This window comes from Danaus plexippus, chromosome 12, assembly GCF_018135715.1.
Source record: "Danaus plexippus chromosome 12, MEX_DaPlex, whole genome shotgun sequence".
Lineage (NCBI taxonomy): Eukaryota > Metazoa > Arthropoda > Insecta > Lepidoptera > Nymphalidae > Danaus > Danaus plexippus.
This window is the reverse complement of record NC_083545.1, coordinates 4,785,140-4,803,488: the sequence shown is the minus strand read 5'-3', so window position 1 is coordinate 4,803,488 and position 18,349 is coordinate 4,785,140. Positions and strand designations below refer to the sequence as shown.

Here is an 18,349-nt window from a genome sequence, read left to right as displayed (position 1 = left end):
TTATTTTATTGGGTCTTTGGAGGGTAAATGAAAATGCTGTGTACTGATTTATAATATAATTTATAAATTAGGGGTAGATTATAATATAATTAAAAAGCTAACATGATCCACGCCGGTTTTTGGTTGTGTTCATCTAGCTCACTAAATTACAGGGACGTTTGAGGAAGTATTAAATCACAAAGTTACGTAAATTATAAAAAATATTTTTTGTTACTCCTTGTACTTTTTGTTCCATATTGAACTTTCGGATATTAGTCTTAATTTTTTTTTTTATATATAAATATTAGGTCGTACGAAAATATTTTATAGAGTATCATAAAACATCTATAAGTAGAAATATTTTGGAATTATGAATCTAAACTACTCAAGACTAGACATTAAGACAGTAAAAAGAATCTACGTTACACTTAAAGTCTAAAGAAGTTTAACAAAACGGAATGTAGCTGCATTAGAAGAACGTCAATAATGACAGTCGTAACTTTGTAAGTAAAAAATAAAAAGGCACATAACATACAGACTTGACAGAAATTCAATGTAAAATTTAAAAAAATATATAAATTTAGTGTGATTTATCGTAAGTGTCTTTGTGTTGATAGCCGCTGACGTATCCGGAGGCGTCGACTAAGTCCTTTCTCCCGGCGATTCCCTTTCCTTTGCCGGTTTCGTCGAAGCGTTGCTTGTGAGACCCGGTATACTTGCTGGTGTCCGTCAGTCTATCGACAGCGGCAGCTGCTGCCGGCGACTTTGGCAACTGTAAGACGGATAGAAATTGCAAAATGATATAAAAATGCATGTAAAACAAATTTTTACGTCGAAGTTTAACTGTAAAATTTTTTATGTACATACATAAAAAAATAATAACTGCTTGAAATATTTTAAGGATAATAGTTACAAATACGAAATGGTCTACCATTAAATAAAACCAAAGGAAAAGAGATTTTCGACAATTCGCGTAAACTTAAAATTTTAAATTTCTCTAATTTCACAATAAAAATCTTCATACAAATGATAGTTCATATGATTAAAAGGACTTCAGCGCATGATCTGATCTCTTCTGCTTTATCATCACCCTTTTCAACTTTGAAAAACACCAACCACATAACGTCAATACGATCCGAAACCCAAACTCAACTGAAAGTGTATGTATTCTATATTTAACTGAAAATACGTGTATATTTTCAGTTTAATATAGAATAAAAAAAAAACAGATAACAAATGTTGCAAAAGACGAGCTGGATCTTTCACACTAGTCTATCAGTCAGTTTTTTAAAAAATCTGGTTTACATTGTCAACCCCATCAGAAAAAAAAAAAAATATTTTGCATCTTCTTTTGGTCCTTTAAAACAAATTATTGAAATAAATTCGGTATATTCACAGGTTAAGCAATGCCTTTTTTATAATAATGGCGGGTTTCAATCGCTTTTTGAATATTAAAAGAACACTCCTACTGAATACAAATTAGCAATATAGATTCAAGTTAGGTAAGTATTAATTAAAATATCAAATATCATATCCTTGTTATTGCAAAGTTTTAGGTATTAATAATAATGAGTAAGGATACTTGTTTACAGATTTGAGATTTGGTGTTGCCAGTTCACATAATAGTGGTAATAACAAAAAGGTAAAGTAACCTTCTGGTGTTTTTAAGGTATGTGTCATAAATAAAAATCTAATTATATGAAAACATGTTAAATACGAGATCCGCTGTATAATATATCGTATGGATTACTCCCGGCTATGAATAGACTATTATGACAATATATAAAGATAGCGTCATAGTGATCGCACGTGACTGAAAACAATAGCCGCTAATGTTACATACATGTGTCGATACACCCGGCTGGCCGCATGTTGTTAGTTTTCGTTTGATTTCCTCCACCTCCATTTTCTTATTCTTCGCCAAATCTTCTAGAAACTTCTGGTAGTCGTCGATGCCGAGTTTGACAGATTTTAGTTTCTTGAAATGTATGGCTGTGTCCGTTGTCGTTATTTTCTTTCCGTCGATAACTTTGGCCTGCTTCATCCATTTGTCACTTTGGGATAGTGTGATCTGTTTCCCATCTGATTTAGGATCGCCGAATTTCGAGAACATTTTGAAGGCATCCTGAATAGCATTGTAAAATAAATGAATTAAAACCAAAATTATAAAAAACATAGTATTTTTAGAAAGATATATTAAAAAATTTTTAGCAACTTAATTCAAAGTGAATTTGCATTTTTTAATAGAAAAGCGAAAAAGTCATTTAAGTTCCGTCCTTTAAACAGCATATTCGTGTTAAAAGACATTGTTTCTTTGGTTGCATGTTTATGAAAGATCAGATAAAAGGCAGTGGCGGTTCAATGCAGCGCTAATGGCCTGCTAAGCTTTGCAGTCTCTTGCAACGACTATGCAAGCGCTTTATGTATCCACTGAAGGGAATAACATCTACTTAGTTTATAAAGAAACATAACGTTTAAGCGGTAATGACTCTAGAGTTACTGTTCAATACACAACTTAAAAAAATAGGAATACCAATTCAACATCGACTTCGTTTTTCATAAATACCTATAGTTTATATGTTTTTTTTTATCTATTAGTTTTCGCAAACTCTTTTACATAAAAGAAAACAAATTTTGTTTTTCTAAAGACTATATTCACATATTTTCTTTATTAATCTGTGGTCCTTTGTGTTGGATTTAAAATAAGTGTCAAAGGTCTTCATTAAACATCTCAAATGATTTCAAGTCTATACGATGTCCAACTATTTAGCATGTAAATAAAACTAGTATTATTCGGATTTACTACGCGGATTTTATTATTTAAAAACTACATAATCCCGACGTTTCGGTTACTTTGCTTGCTGCTGCTACAAAGTAACCGAAACGTAACCGCGTAGTAAATCCGAATAATACTAGTTTTATTTAAATGAATACTCGCGAAAATCTTAGATCTCATTATTTAGCATGTACCTTGAACGGTATGGTATTGTCTCCGTTGGCTGCCCCGTTCTCTAGTTTGACGTCCTTCACCTCCCTTGCAACTTGTTCTACGGCTGCGTCCGACATCTCTACAACTGAAAAAGCATAACCCATTTATTTTTAACTGTTTTGTGACAGATAACATCAGATGTCAGTATTTGGTTGTTGAGAATGTCAGTGAAAATAAGTTAGGTATTGTATTGTCAAAAATTTTCACTAATAAACAAAAAATCTATAATAGAAATATAACAACAGTTATTTGAATGTCCTTTATAATATATTTTATAATTTTTAATTCTAATCTCTTTTTTATTTCTGTTATAAGATATTTTTTATAAATGTACACTATATGTTGTTAATGTTTCATTTGGACGTATAGTTTTTATATACTATATAGTTTAATTCATTTCTCATATAGTTCAGTTAAGTATAAAAATGCATTTTAATTAATTTGAAAACTTTTAATGATTTAAAAAGCACAGATTGCTTAAATGTAAAAGTCCTTAGATTTATACAATAGGAGGTAGTTTTATGTTTCTCAAAATTGTTTCTCAACTTAATATACCTACAAAAAAGCAAATCATCACCATTAAAATTTTCTTTTGTCTCAGGAATGGGGTTGTGGGCGACTAAAATGGGTTGAAATATTTTTATATTTGCAGTCACTGTTTGCAATTCTTATCAAAAAAGAGATTAAACCGTTCATAGATGTTGTTATTTGTATTCATTTTCACGATTTTTCCTTTTTGCTCTGTGTTCGGATTATATTTACCTACATGAACACCTATTTTCGATACGTAAACTACATTTCAAATTTATTCCTAAACATTATAAAGTCAAATTAATCTATATTAATAAGAAGCAAAGAGGCCTCATAGGTCACGTTCAAATCACAAATGCTCCATCATTGATATACCTGACCTTAAGTTATGATGTCATTTAAAAACCGAACAGGCAATATTTAAGTCTATTATTTTACCGATGTATTGACTAGAAACATCATATGTTTTCGCGCTAAAATCAGAAATTACATCATCGGCCTTGACGATTGATGTTTACTCTGTATCCGTAAATATCGTCGCAAATTAATCTTTCCGTTTTAAAAACTGCTTAACCGTTATTTAAATTTAAAAAAGTGGTCTCCATTTTATAGAAGACGAAGTAAAAAGTTTCAAGCAATAACTTAAAATATGTTTCTTATTCATGAATTCAAAATCATTGTTGGTGATATAATATTACTCTATATTTAATTCCAAGAATAAAAAATATTTGGGTCTAAATAACATTGGTTTAAATATAAATTATGTATTATGTATAATAGTGACCACGAAATGTCGCTGCCTAATGTACAAGCAAGCCACATCTAAGATAAAAGCAAGCCACATCTATGAGAATTTTGTGAAAAATGCGATATTTTAAAATATATATTGCTGAAGAATAGCTTCTAATCACGGAACATTGTTAGATTATTTCAATTAAAAAAATTACTGAAAGCTTAAAAATTCTTATTTATTGTGTCATCAATGAACGTAAATTGAAATTTATTAATTAGGTTATTGCATCACTAGTGTTATCAAAGCATTGCACATCAAACAAATTTTTGGAACCTTGAATCCTAATAAAAAAACTGAAACTGTTAAATTATATGATGCTGAATATGTGGGAGCCTGCCATTACACCTCCGCGGAAAACATCTGTGGGTGAATATTATAGCTATTACCTATATAATACTCTATATCCGATAACACCTGAAGGACGACTCCGTTTAAAAGAATACAATACTCTAGAATACCCCCGAAAAAGTGTCGATGTCATTAACAGAATGCGCAAAATATGTGGTTACGTGGAATAAAAGAAATAACTAACTAACTAAATATTACCAAAAGCATAAACAAAGTAGAATTGAGAAACCTCCTCCTATATTGTATACTTTCAATATAAAAGGCATTTTTGTCAGACAATGGTTTTGTTACCATAGTGTTGGTAAATGAATAGATAAAAATAAACAATGTATTCAAACGTTGGCGTAGGTGAATATCAATTTATTTAAAAAAGCAATAACTTGTTAGAAAATTGTGACTACTTTGTAGTCGTTACAATTAGCACCTGTCTCGTATTAATATTTGTTTGGCCATGAATCGACTAATTAGTGTCGATGTAATGTAGGGGTGTGATCATTTCACCTCTTGACCTACTTTATTTCAATATGCACTGTCTTATTGCTGCAGACCTAAATAGTCTATGTGACGTCGACGACACTGAACGATGTACCTGTACTGCATATAATTTTAAACACAGCTCATTGCAATAAATTAGCACATTACGCAAGCCTCTATACATTCGAGTGTCTTAGGTGATGGTCGAAAATATAAATTGCAATTATTTTATAACTAGATATTTTTTATAATAAATATTGAATTATTATATCCGAGGTATACCTAACTATAGTACAAGTATTATAAATATATAATGTTAAAGGCCGTTAGTTGAATATTAAGGAATAAGGAAGCAATGATCTAAGCGCTAGCTAGTGAACTTATAAATCAATTAATGTTTTTAAACTGTAACTGCCGTTTGAATTTAAAAAAAATATATAATTTTTGTATACAAAATTTTACGAGACGAGCGAATTTAACGATGGCCGGTTTGTTTAATCCATGCTACAATACCTACTTTTAACTACTCACAAATAAAACATAACACGTTTTAATTTATATGATGTATTTAACACATATAACACATGTCTAATTTCTAATACGATAGTGATGGGGAACGCGTCTTAACACTTTTGAGATACGAACTTTTTAAATAGAACTATGCTAGGGCGCGTAATCTATGTAGTCTCGCTGACGTCATTTTCTACATAACGTAAAATTATGACTCACACAGCAAAATAGTTTTAATTAACAAGATATTAACAAATAAAACTAAGGTCTTTCGGATATTACTACGCGGTTTTTATTAATGTAAAACTACATAACTCGAGATGAAAAATCATACATCATCTCGTCTGTCCTTGATCACGGTTGCCGCAAAGGAACCAACACGTCAGGATTATGTAGTTGTACGATAATAAATACGCTAATAATATCCGAAAAACCTTACTTTTATTTCAATGAATACGCGAAAATCTTAGATATCATAAAGATATTACCTAATGTTTAATCCCAATCCAGTTATCTACCATTTTTCGATTTTTAACTTTTAAGGAAAAATGTCAGAAATGACAAAACACTTTTAATTTTGTCCATTTTCGACACTTATTTTTTCATTTCATTTTAATAAAATTTATATAAAAAATACAATGGAACGTTTATGACTTATAAAATTGGATGAAAACTGCCGGATTACCCCCAACCCTAAAACAGGAACTTCAAATCAGTATAATCCTTTTTTATTTAATTATAATAATATTTTAAAGATATTTTATCTTTTTTTGCAAAGTTTCAACCACAAGTTTCAACAAATATTCAAGGTCATTTAGAATTGTCAATTTTCGGAAGAGTCGTTATTCGTTATGAATAATAATCGCTCAATTAATATATGATAACAATATTTTATCTCAACATTTAACGTGAAATTGTAAATTGTAGCTGTTCTATTATTGTAAGATAATATTACGATAACATTATAATTTCTCCAGTTAATTGTGTTCAAATAAAAATGATAATGTTGAAAACAAGAAATAAGCAGCTTAGTCTCACTGAAATAATAAAACGCGCATAATTAATGCGATCAGTAATATAATAAATATAAAAATAAGTACTTTTTGCATTACGAGAGTCTCGAAAATATTGAAAAACTTAAATGATCTCATCATTATCATTCTCGTTGATTGAACTTTACATATACAATCATTCTAACATTGTTTTACGTTAAACAAACTTTTAGAAAACCATTAAATAGTGAGTTCTTGTTGAGTTCAATAACAGGGTGTTTCCTCGAAGGGTGCTTATAAAAAGATATTCTATAGCAGTGAAAGTGAAATTTGTGTGTGAAAACTTCGTCTGCGTTAATGGCCGCGAGTATTGTAACGTCAGACGCAACTAAAGATAATATATTTCCCATTATAGAAACTTAATTTTGCATTTAGATATGGTTGAATTATCGAATCATGAGTAAATTATTAATGTTTTATATTGTCAAGGAAAATTATTCTAATAAATCCAACTCATGTCTTAAGTAATGTTTAATGATTTATATAGCATATTGTATATTAAATTATAATTCATAAAACAATGAAGGTACAATAGATACTTTATAAACATCGCATCTAGACGCCTCTATACCATTATACATATTAGTGAACGTGACAATTAAGGTACTATTTAATCAACAAAATGTTCTCCTTAGTCCTTATTATGGTTATAAGAAAGGGTTGCCACATTAAAATTTATATATAAAATAAATAACATATAGCCTCGCGTAGTGTGAAAATATTTATAGTATACCAAGTAGATGTCCATGTAATTAGATAATGTCTGTTTTGCTACAGGTAAAATTCTTATCGTGTGTTGTGTTTTCATGAAGGTCAGTGCAGCGACTGTGACTGTTGTCTTATCAATGAATTGCATGAATATATCCCTCCTGATTATATGTATCAATAGGAAATGTCATGTTATCACGTATTTAATAATCGCTCCGTAAGTTTTATCTTTGATATAGATTAAAGTCGAAACCATTAGGAAAATTCGTATGATTGAAATTACAGACAAATTAAATAGGTTTCGGTTTCTGCTTAAACGCTATTTATTCTTAGTGGGGCGTCGTTGGGAACATCGTCACTGAGCGTAATATTTGATATATTAACTGGAAGATTGGCAATTTAGGTACGGGGAGATTACTTTATAAATTTTACCATTAATCGCTTCAATATAAATCAAATAATTATTAATTATCTATGTTGGTTTTTTACGATGACGATGATTCCACCGTTGATGACTCAATCACTACCGTTGTCAAATGAATAAAATACATATTGAGAATCATAAAAATAAATAATTGCGATTAATAAAAATAAAACCGCAGCCTCTTTGTTAACCCAAAAATGTTAAGCCTACATCACTAGAGGCTACAACAGCTAAACTGTTTTCCGTAATATTTCGAAGATAGACGAGGTATGAATACAAAAATATGAGATAAATATACATTGACTCACATGAATATTGTTTTTTTAATTAATGATATCACAAGCACTCCGTAGCGGCGCGCGTCGCTCGCGGCTGCACTAAAACTGCCGCGAAATATCTATTATACCTTCAAGTGTTGACTCTACGCTGTCAGTGGAGAGTACCAGATTGAGCGCGGACTTCCATTATAGCGCATGCGCCTCGCTCCCTAGCCAATGCTACTTCCCATATACAATGGGGACAGTCAAGGTACACGAATGATGTGGAAAAGCTGTTTCATATATAATTTCAATTATATTTTATACCATCACGCTCCTAAATACCTGTTTAAGCAATATTTAGGTTCTGACGCCTGGCGTATTTTTAGCGGGATGCAACTACATATGTTAGAACATTAATTTAGTTAGAGTATTTTGGGATACTGATAATTTTAGCTATGTTATTTTAGTATGTAGGTATTAAGTAAATTTTACAAATCTAGAACATTGAATATGCGATATTGTTATTTTTATCGTTTGTGATACGAAATTCTTTTCTTTTCTTAGCCACCTGTCTTTAAAAAAGAAATCAGAGACGTCATTCTTTTACTAGAAGGTATTAAATTCGGAATCAGTGCGAGAACCGTAGGATATTCTTACAGAGCATAATAAACTGTTTGTAGCAGACGCAATTTGGTATCGTCAACCTTAAAAGCAATTGTGTAATAGTGTTTTATATTTCATGTTCTCTTAAACTTCGAAATCATCTTTTTTTGGTTTGTAAATGTACATAAACTGCAAAACCTTCTGTAAATTGAGTCCTTTCAACAAAATAATCCATACTCCGCGTTTGCGTATCTGTTATTAAAGTTTCTAGGACATAGTGTGATCTATACAATACATTTACGCTATATATTCAGCTGCCTACTATTCATGTTATTGATTTTCCACTGTCTTAAATAGAACGCATCCATAAACTTTGTAATCGAGATGTTTTTATTTAAATGGTGGGGCCAGTTATCGATACATACCTTACATCCCAAAAATAACTAAACTATCCAAAAGCGACACAACTAACGTCCCGAAATAAAACGTTGCTGTAATAACTTTCAATTATTACAATTACATTTAGTTTTGATATATCAATATTAGATGTAGTACGTAATACTTACGTACGTTAAAGGGTTACGTACGTAAAGGGTTAGAGCACATTTAAAAAAAACTATACTTTTTGTACAATTTTATTAATCTATTAGATGACGACAAACAAGACTAACTTAGAGATAGAGACTTTTAAATGCTTATCCTGTGAAAAATTGCTGAAGAAACTGAAACATCAACTAATGTATAGAATAAAATGCGCGAGAAAGATCTGAGAACCTTTGTTTTATTTTAATTTCGTATAATATTTAAAATCTGTATAGACATGTTTTTTAATATTGACATATTGGTTTTGTTACATGGTTTTGACATTAGTTTAAATAAATAGGTAGTTAAACTTTCGATTTACTAAAATCAGTAGTGAAAAATGTACCCGTCGGTAATCACAAAGTTTATAAATTAAATGTAATATCACAATAAAGGGTTATCGTTGTCTATCTCGACACTAAAAGTTTTATTCCACTCGTAGATAATTAAAAACGGTGTGACTGACAGTCTTTAGTTAACAAGCTTACTTGTACTAAGAACAACTGCTCGTCTTTCAGTATAATTAAGTGAGATGTGATTTCAAACATAAGACTTAAGTTTCCTAGTTTGTAATTGCAATAAAGATTACGAAGTTAAATTTACTTTCATGCATTTAACCGTCACTTGATCCAATGTATGGAATGTAGGTATTTTAAACTAGTTTCACATAATACAAGCAAGGTAGGCTTGTCTTTGTTGGGCCCCGTATTAAAATAAGTGGTACCCTTCTTTCTAACTTCGGCAAATCGTTATAAATTTATATGGTCTTCTCTATAAAAACTACCATATATAAGTCACTATTATTAGCTATATAGAAAATCACCCGCTACTCGAATAGGGCTTGGGAAGTTATTTTTGTAGATATAAGATAGTCATTCAAATTTTATCGTCCAATTTAGTATTTGGTTAAGGTTGTATAGGACTTGGGATAATCTTTCAAAAATGTGGTTTAGACAAGTTCGATAGTAAATAAATATTTCATTTTCTTTTCGGAGGCCTGCCACTCACACGTGAGGGCGCTGGTTGGAAACCTGGCAAGTACCAATGTGATCTTTTCCGAGTCATATGTACTTTCGAAGAGTATTTAGATGCCACTGACAGACGGTGTTACCGAGCAGTGGCGGGATAACCAACAAGTCCAGCCGGGAAACTGGCTGGAGAAGGCTACAGCTAGCCTTGGGGTCTATATAGCCCCAAAAATAGCTGGTGCAGAAGGCAAGGGGAAACCACTGCAACTATCTTCCCAAGATAGTCATCATGTATACGGATCACAGATACGTGATGACCACTACGAGTCTGCAAAAACTCTTTCGACGATGATGATGATATATCATTAGAACACGCATTATATATAGATTCATAGTTCAAAATAAAGAAGGGTATATATTAAAAAAAAACGTTCAAAAAAAACAACAGTTCTGTATGCAATATTTATAATAAACATTGATTATCTATACAAATTCGTTTAAATAATAACAATCTATTGCCAGAGCAACTAAACGTATATTTAACAATAACATTATATTTGTACATTTTTTTTTCATAAGGCAACATTTATTATCAAAGTTCTAATTTGAAATCAAATAAATGCACAAAAAATACTGCCACTGTATAAATAAAATTGTCATGAAACTGAACACATTATTTGCATGACATAAATATATATGAAATAAATAAAAATGCTCGTGTATGCAAACAAATAACTATACATAGGTACATGTATGCGTTTAGATATAGGATCTATTTCAATGGTGGAATTTAAAAAAAAAAAAAAACAAAATGGCGGGTTAAGTATCCAATATTCAAAAATCGATTCTTTTAATATTCCCAATGCTGTCGAAGACGCATTAAAATTAAGTTAAAAATAATAAAAACTATACAAAAATACGTAACTTTCACATAACTATATATTAAAAATCATTTGAAGTGCTTAACGCTATAACTGGAACTAGGACAACAATTTGGGAATAAAAAATTAAATAAAATGATTTGTTGGATGTTTAATATAAACAAAATAAATGAAGTATTGTGTTTGTCTGATATATTTTAAAATTTAATCTTAGTCTGTGCACACATTCTCCTTTTCCCTTTTCCTAATTATTTAGTAACTTTATTGTTAATGTGAATGATGCCTAAAAAAAGCTTGACTGCACTAGTCGGATATTGTATTCCAACTTCTAAAGTACTTCAACAATTTCACTACATCGGGATGTCAGCTGAGTTGAATCCATAGCTCGGTATTGAATTATGCTAAATAAAATAACTTTAAAAGTTCCAACAAATTAATATAAAGTTGTAACATATCACATTGTTATCTACATTTATTAATTGTACTATGAGGCGAGGCTCAGTATGTCGCCCAGTTTTGGTAAAACGACATCGGGTAGCGGAGGTTTCTTGTCACTTCTCATTCTTTCCAAGTCTTTTGGTGAAGTCACTCCGGTCATGACGAGCAAAGTTTGGAAACCACAACGTACACCAAACTCTATGTCCGTGTTGCATCTTATTGAAAAAATATATACATTCATTAATAATCATACAGTCACATATATACATATATATATATATATATATATATATATATTATTTGTATTCTACTTTTGTAGTGTACTAAAAGATTGTTCTCAAGTTCTTAAATAAGGTTGAATTTCTGTACAGTTATAAAGCATACAATTAATATTAATAAAGATGAGAGTAATTTAAAAAGCACTACACAAGTCTATGTTTCCATAACAAATCGGTAATATTTAAAGTATTGATACTGTAACAATATTTGCAAACAAAGATTCTTTATGACTTAATCAATCTAAAAAAAAGTTAACTTACTTGATGAAGAATGCCTTAACATCTGTTTGCTTATCGCATCAAACAATTTTGGATTTGTTTAAGCCTTTTATGGTGTTTTATTATGTGTTAAAACAAATTAAAAGAATTTTATCACACTAATTCTTAGGTATGGGACGGACGATTTTTACAAATAACTCCTGTTCTGATTTTGGTCCTATTTTACTTGCATTTAATGATAGTCCTACACTTTCATTTATATATATATAATCATGTATTCACCTGTCACCAATCATTAAAGTCCTCGCAGGATCCAAGCCGAATGATTCTAGAAACTTCCTTACATAATCATGTGGTTTCCCAAGAACTAGTGCTTTTCTCTCCGAGCATGTTTCCACCGCTCTAACCAGTGTCCCAGTTCCGGGTATTATGACCGTACTAGATTTAGGGAACCTCTCGTCTGTGTTTGTGGCTACAAATAGACACTGCTCGTTGGCGAGATAGGATGCAGCCTTCATAAACTTTGGATAGCTTATGTGTTCATCGAAACCAACTACTACAGCTCCCACTTCTGGATCCAAATCTGATGAATTCATGGATTTGAAATCCTGTTTGACTTGGTCTGGCTGAAAAATTGTAAATAGGTTTTATAATAAACAGCATATACTTAAAGGTATAATTATTTTTTATTAGTATGTTACAATCATCATTATGAAATCATTTATCTATATATACATATATGTATATAATGAATATTCAAAATTGTTCTTATTAACTGGGATGTATTTATTTAGACTATAATAATGGACACTCTGCTTTATAAAGCCTAGTTTTCACAAACATAAAAAATTATTATTTATCTGTGCAATAGCCTGAAAGTGGTATGGGATTATCCAATACTATAAGTCAAAATATAACTTACTCCAACACCTATGTGTCGTATACCCACAGCTTTCAACTCATCGCCGATGCCATTTGAACCTATTAGGTAAACTTTTTTTCTGAATCCGATACCTTTTAAGTAATGGGCTACTAAATAAGCTGTTGATAGAATTTCTTCCTGCGATTAGAATGTTGCTATTAAAACATTATAACAAATTAGCACTATTAAATAAACTAATATTGAAACAAAATCTCTTTTTAAATTATTATGATATCAAGATAAAAAAAAATATTTTTATGAACAAAGTTTAAGTTATTTTATGAGTTGACTATTAAGAAAATAAAATTGTTGCTTAAGTTTTATAAGACAGCCTGTCTTAGTCGGTGAATCCTGCATTAAGAAAATGGGAGTAACCATTCTTCATCTTGATCTTTACAAGTCTAGTAATTACATAATTACTAAATACCTTATCAATATTAAACTCAATATGATATAGAAATTGTTTAAAATATTATTTTTTGCTAATTTTCAAGTCTCATACTAAATTATTTAATTGTCTATAAACAAAACAAGTTAAAATTTGGAAATGGTCATAGGCAATACAAATATAACTTTACTGCTATAAAATTTAATTTATTTTTATTTTAAACTAAATATCTTACCGGTTCTGCAATAAACCCTAGTTGTTGCGCTTTGACAGCAAAATCGCTACGAATTTTAGTAGAGTTATTGGTAACGTAAAAAATTCTTTTTCCTAATTTCCGAAAAAAATTCATAGCCTCGGCTGAACCTGGAATGGCGCTGTTATTAATCCATAGCACACCTGAAAAATAATAACGAAACATTATTATATTCATAATATAATTTATAAATTATAATATACACAAATTTTCTTAGACTTACCATCACAATCACTTAAAACAGTATCAAAGGAATTCAAAAACTCCTTGACCTGATCTGCTGTCGCCTCTTGAAGATTAAAAACTGAAGATTTGAACATCGTTGCCGTGTTTAATACTGGTGCCCTTACTTCGCTGCTAAAATTTTTCCTACTAATATTACACACATAATTTACCTTAAATTTTCTAAGGTACCGGAACATTTGAAACCACTTAAGTTTATATTTGAATTATATATATAAATATAGGTATCTTCTTAGTTACATTTAAATTTACCTAGTAACCTACCTCAGCACCTAACACTTGGAAGTCGGAGGGAAATGTTAATGCGAATGACAGGAAGGTCAAGTGAATGACAAATCAGCGTCAAGACTCGAAAAGTCAAAACTTCAAAACTTGTAGTAATTCATTCCCTTTGATTTTTGTTAAACATTGTATATAATCAGTATCTGTAGTAATATAATTTTATTAATTTTGTTTTAGCTTTCAAAAAAAATTATTATTGTAACATACAGTTTGTTTATAATTATCTTATTAAAAAATAGTGATAGATAAATGTATCTATAAATAAGTTAGAACATGCAGTAATTGGATTTAAACTTATTTATATTTTAGACTTGACTTTTAGGAGTATTAATCTATGAAACTTAAAATATAGTCTGTGGTTTTTATAGTATATAGGCATGTACATTAATGGTTTTTGTTTTGATATGATTGACAACTTGCAATGTTAACACTTAACAGTGAATGTGATAAGTGATAACTCTTATTTATCAATTGCATTTTGAACGTCAATGTGGTGTAAGTATTAAAAAAACTCTTTAATTTTACAATTTCAACAATTAACGTGTTTCAAAACTTAAGTAATCTCGGCTATTGATATTGTCAACTTTATTTTTAATATTTGGTGTTAACTTGCCTCTCCAGGTCTTAAGTGATATAGGGATGTTATAATTTATTTCAAAAAAAGTAAACATTTTGTTTCGTTGTGAGTTCTGTGTACATTAAAACTTTTTATTAGAAATGGTTTGAAAAGACTGTACGTAGTGTTAAATGTAATTTTAACACCAACTATCCACAACATTTAATAAATATACATTATACAGTTATACATTGATGAAATTTTCCTGTTATGATATAAAACACGTTTCTTTTTTATAAGACAATTATTGCTATTGTAATACTTAATGACAACAATTTATGAATGTGCTTATAAGAATAAAACCATAACTAAAAACTAATACGAATAAATTAGTTACGAAATAAAAAAAATATGTAATAAATAATAATTATTGTAGTCATGAATGTGTTTGTAATATTAAATATCGTATTTCAGATAACATAAATGAAAATCTCAACATGTCAAATGATAAAATAATCGAAACGTTACAAGAAAACGTTCTCATTTTAAAACTCAATAGACCTAAGAAGAAAAATGCATTGGATATTGACATGTTTGTACAAATCACGAAAGGCCTAAATAAAGCAGCAACTGACGAAAATATAAAGATCGTGGTTTTGACTGGAGCTGAGGACTTTTACAGCAGTGGTTTCGATTTGTCCTCGGAACGTGGGAATAATTTATATGTTGCATTGGAAGCGTTTATTAAATCGTTTATAACGTTTCCAAAGTTGCTGATAGCGATTGTGAACGGTCCGGCTATCGGTATAGCGGCCACGACTTTGGCATTATGTGATTTGGTTTACGCCTCTGAGAACGTAAGTCACGATGTTTCTATTTAAAAAAAAACAGGGTTGGAGTGGTGACAGGTGTGTCCTGAGACGTCAGCCTGTTTGTGAAGACGAATTTGAAAAAAAATTAAGCATTTAAAAATGTTACTAAAAGTATGAATTTTCAGGCATATTTTTACACGCCTTTCACAAAATTGGGTGCGGCGGCAGAAGGATGTTCCTCAGTAACATTTCCGAGATTAATGGGCGAAAGGAAGGTATTTGTTTATTGTTTTACCTGTTATAATTTTTTTTATTGATATATTTATCATTTGTATGTCGTTTGTTTTCAGGCAATGGAAATGTTGATTCTAAACTATAAAATGCCGGCTATAGAAGCACTTGAATACGGTTTCATAAATAAAGTTTACAAATTAGAGGAACTACAGAAAAAGTCATGGGAAACAATAAGAACTATTTTAAATCTTCCCCAACCTTCAGTGTTGTATACAAAAAAGTTGTTGAAGACAGCTTCAGTGGAAGAGTTATTGAGAACCAACGAGATTGAATTATCTGTTTTACGCAAATTGAATGGTGTAGGAAAAAGTAAACTATGAATAAAATCTATATTATTATTGTCTTTTAATATGAATTATTTGATTATATTATTAAAGCACTGAATCCTTTCTCCATCCTTTTGTTTTCCATTATATGCTAATGGTAAAAAAAATTAATAATAAAAATCGCTTCAGAACATAAATCTCTGATCTATTAAGAGACCAGAATAATATGAGGATCAATAATATATGTTAAACATATTAAGATTAAACAAACAAATTGCGGATTTAAATTAAAATTATACAAATTAATTTATTTGCCAGTCGGTCATTCAACGTGAAATTTAATAAAGCCTTGTTAATTTTTCATCTTCGGACGTAATATTTTGACGGATGATTATATATTTGAAGGGTCATTATTAAATGCCTCGTTCAGTTTTAACAAACAGAGTTTGGTGGAACTATGTCCAAATAATAATCCTAACTATCACGAACTACCACTGACGCCACAAGTCAAAGCCAGTGTCAACAGCATACTCGTTAATATTCTAGTGAATGAAGCCATAACATAAAAAAAATACACATCACAAGAAAAAAGGTCCCATAGAAATGTAGTCCTCTGTTGTAACTTGATACAATTCGTTAATAAAACTATTTCGTATTTAATTATTTATGTAATCCTGTATCTGATATGTACGAGAGATATTATAATACTTAATTACCGTACAATGGCTTGTGTAAACTCTTAAACGTGCAACATACTTCCGTCAGAATGTACTTGATACAGACAACTAATCTTAGATACTATTAATTATAACATGGAAGCAATGCGTAGATGTCTTTTTTTTGAGGAGGCAAATCATCAAATGACCCCTTGTCCTGGGTGGGGTAAGAGAGAGTGTCAGACTCCTACTGACTAATTACTCCCAAAACTTTTCCTTGCCCCGAGCCAGGCCGTGGTACATCATTGCGTTTGCACCCGCAACCCGGCTTGACATCGGCTCTAGGGCTCCGTCTATTGTGGTTTGGTGGCTCTTTGAACGTCGTACGCTCGGGTCTGGTACTGGTCGTGCGGCGAGCTACCCTCGCTCGTCATCCGCAGACCCACGCTATTCTCTGTCTAGGCAGTGACAGTCTAGGCATTCCTTCCATGTTCCACTTAAGAATAGGTTGTAAGTTTTTAAAATCGAAATTTAATTATTTTTTACTAACTTTGTCAACCCTTAAATAAGTTTGTATTTCTTTCCTTTTTGTGTGATCACAAACACTTTAACCTGTAAGCACCAGTTTTTATCCTGTGCATAAATTATTCAAAATGTTTTTCTAGATTTTGATCTAAATGTTACCTTATGTTATGTTACTAGGCGTGTCTCAAATATATATATTATCTGTAATTGCTATTTTGAAGTCTTACAACCAATTCAGTTGAAATAGTTTGTCATATAATTCAGAAGTAATTGTAATTGAAGTAACTACAGTGGTGAATTAAAGTGTATTATTAATTTTAAAATATGTGATAAGATTGAGAAGTGAAAGAATTTGAACAGTAATGATTTCTTAAGCACTTTTTCACGAAAATAATTAAATTTGCTGGTTCTTTTAATTCGTATCTAATAGTTAAAAACCCCGCAGAAATTAAGTAGTGAAAGATTTTATCCCCCTATGAAAATACACAATACGCCATTACTAACCATTATGATTACAAAGTGATCATTTCCGGTAGTTTCCATTATAAGAGTGTCAGTTAAGAGAGAACTTAAGTTATTATGTTTTAACATTATATTTTATCCAATCGCGCTCTTTTGTAACATCACGCACTTAAAAACGTGACCATTTTGTCATATAGACAATTAATTCGGCACTTAGTTACTCATTGAATTAATATATAAAATATGTACGTATGTTTTGAAATTCTTTTTTTAATTAATATTTTTCGTACTACGCGAATTTTATTATTTTAAGGATATGGCAATTTATTAACTTTGTCAGTGTCATGTATTTTTTTTTAAGGTATACATATATACACATATATATATATATATATATATATATATATATAAATATATATATATATGTAGGAATATGAGAGGGTAGAAGAGAATCAATGTAGGAATATGAGAGGGTAGGAGAGACTCAAACGACATATAAGCCGTTGTCAGAGGACATCAGGGCTCTTTTTCGTTCGTAACGCGCGTTGGTGTGATAGTTTAGTCGTTAGTAGATTTTCGAAGTGTGTTTAAATCTTTCGATTGTATTATATTCGGATTTCATTTAACGATTAGTTTAAATCAAGATAGTTGAA

At 30.4% G+C, this 18,349-nt stretch overlaps 3 protein-coding genes across 6 annotated transcripts; 1 reads left to right on the top strand and 2 right to left on the bottom strand.

Moving 5' to 3' along the window:
- Nucleotides 1-41: 41 nt before the first annotated feature.
- On the bottom strand, nucleotides 42-8,921 carry LOC116772553 (tubulin polymerization-promoting protein homolog). Of its 2 annotated transcripts, none has more exons than XM_061522146.1 (4): nucleotides 8,870-8,921; nucleotides 2,950-3,053; nucleotides 1,823-2,104; nucleotides 42-751 (listed from the first exon to the last, which is right to left on the bottom strand). In XM_061522146.1, the coding sequence occupies exons 1-4, from the start codon at nucleotides 8,904-8,906 to the stop codon at nucleotides 560-562; spliced, it is 615 nt and encodes a 204-aa protein (XP_061378130.1). In that variant the 5' UTR covers nucleotides 8,907-8,921; the 3' UTR covers nucleotides 42-559. The 2 variants fall into 2 exon arrangements, with proteins under 2 accessions (XP_061378130.1, XP_032520671.1); XM_032664780.2 differs by lacking the exon at nucleotides 8,870-8,921 and adding an exon at nucleotides 8,117-8,271.
- A 1,748-nt stretch (nucleotides 8,922-10,669) lies between these two features.
- Nucleotides 10,670-14,203, bottom strand: LOC116772530 (glycerol-3-phosphate phosphatase). 3 transcript variants are annotated; one of them, XM_032664749.2, is made up of 6 exons: nucleotides 14,108-14,203; nucleotides 13,824-13,972; nucleotides 13,583-13,743; nucleotides 12,960-13,097; nucleotides 12,320-12,663; nucleotides 10,670-11,755 (listed from the first exon to the last, which is right to left on the bottom strand). In XM_032664749.2, the coding sequence occupies exons 2-6, from the start codon at nucleotides 13,918-13,920 to the stop codon at nucleotides 11,587-11,589; spliced, it is 909 nt and encodes a 302-aa protein (XP_032520640.1). In that variant the 5' UTR covers nucleotides 13,921-13,972; nucleotides 14,108-14,203; the 3' UTR covers nucleotides 10,670-11,586. The 3 variants fall into 3 exon arrangements, with proteins under 3 accessions (XP_032520640.1, XP_032520641.1, XP_032520639.2); XM_032664750.2 differs by having other exon boundaries at nucleotides 13,824-13,957; nucleotides 14,108-14,190; XM_032664748.2 differs by having other exon boundaries at nucleotides 13,824-14,146.
- A 298-nt stretch (nucleotides 14,204-14,501) lies between these two features.
- LOC116772379 (enoyl-CoA delta isomerase 2) lies at nucleotides 14,502-16,136 on the top strand. Its single transcript, XM_032664549.2, has 4 exons — nucleotides 14,502-14,620; nucleotides 15,156-15,538; nucleotides 15,679-15,768; nucleotides 15,844-16,136. The coding sequence occupies exons 1-4, from the start codon at nucleotides 14,614-14,616 to the stop codon at nucleotides 16,105-16,107; spliced, it is 744 nt and encodes a 247-aa protein (XP_032520440.1). The 5' UTR covers nucleotides 14,502-14,613; the 3' UTR covers nucleotides 16,108-16,136.
- Nucleotides 16,137-18,349: the final 2,213 nt, after the last annotated feature.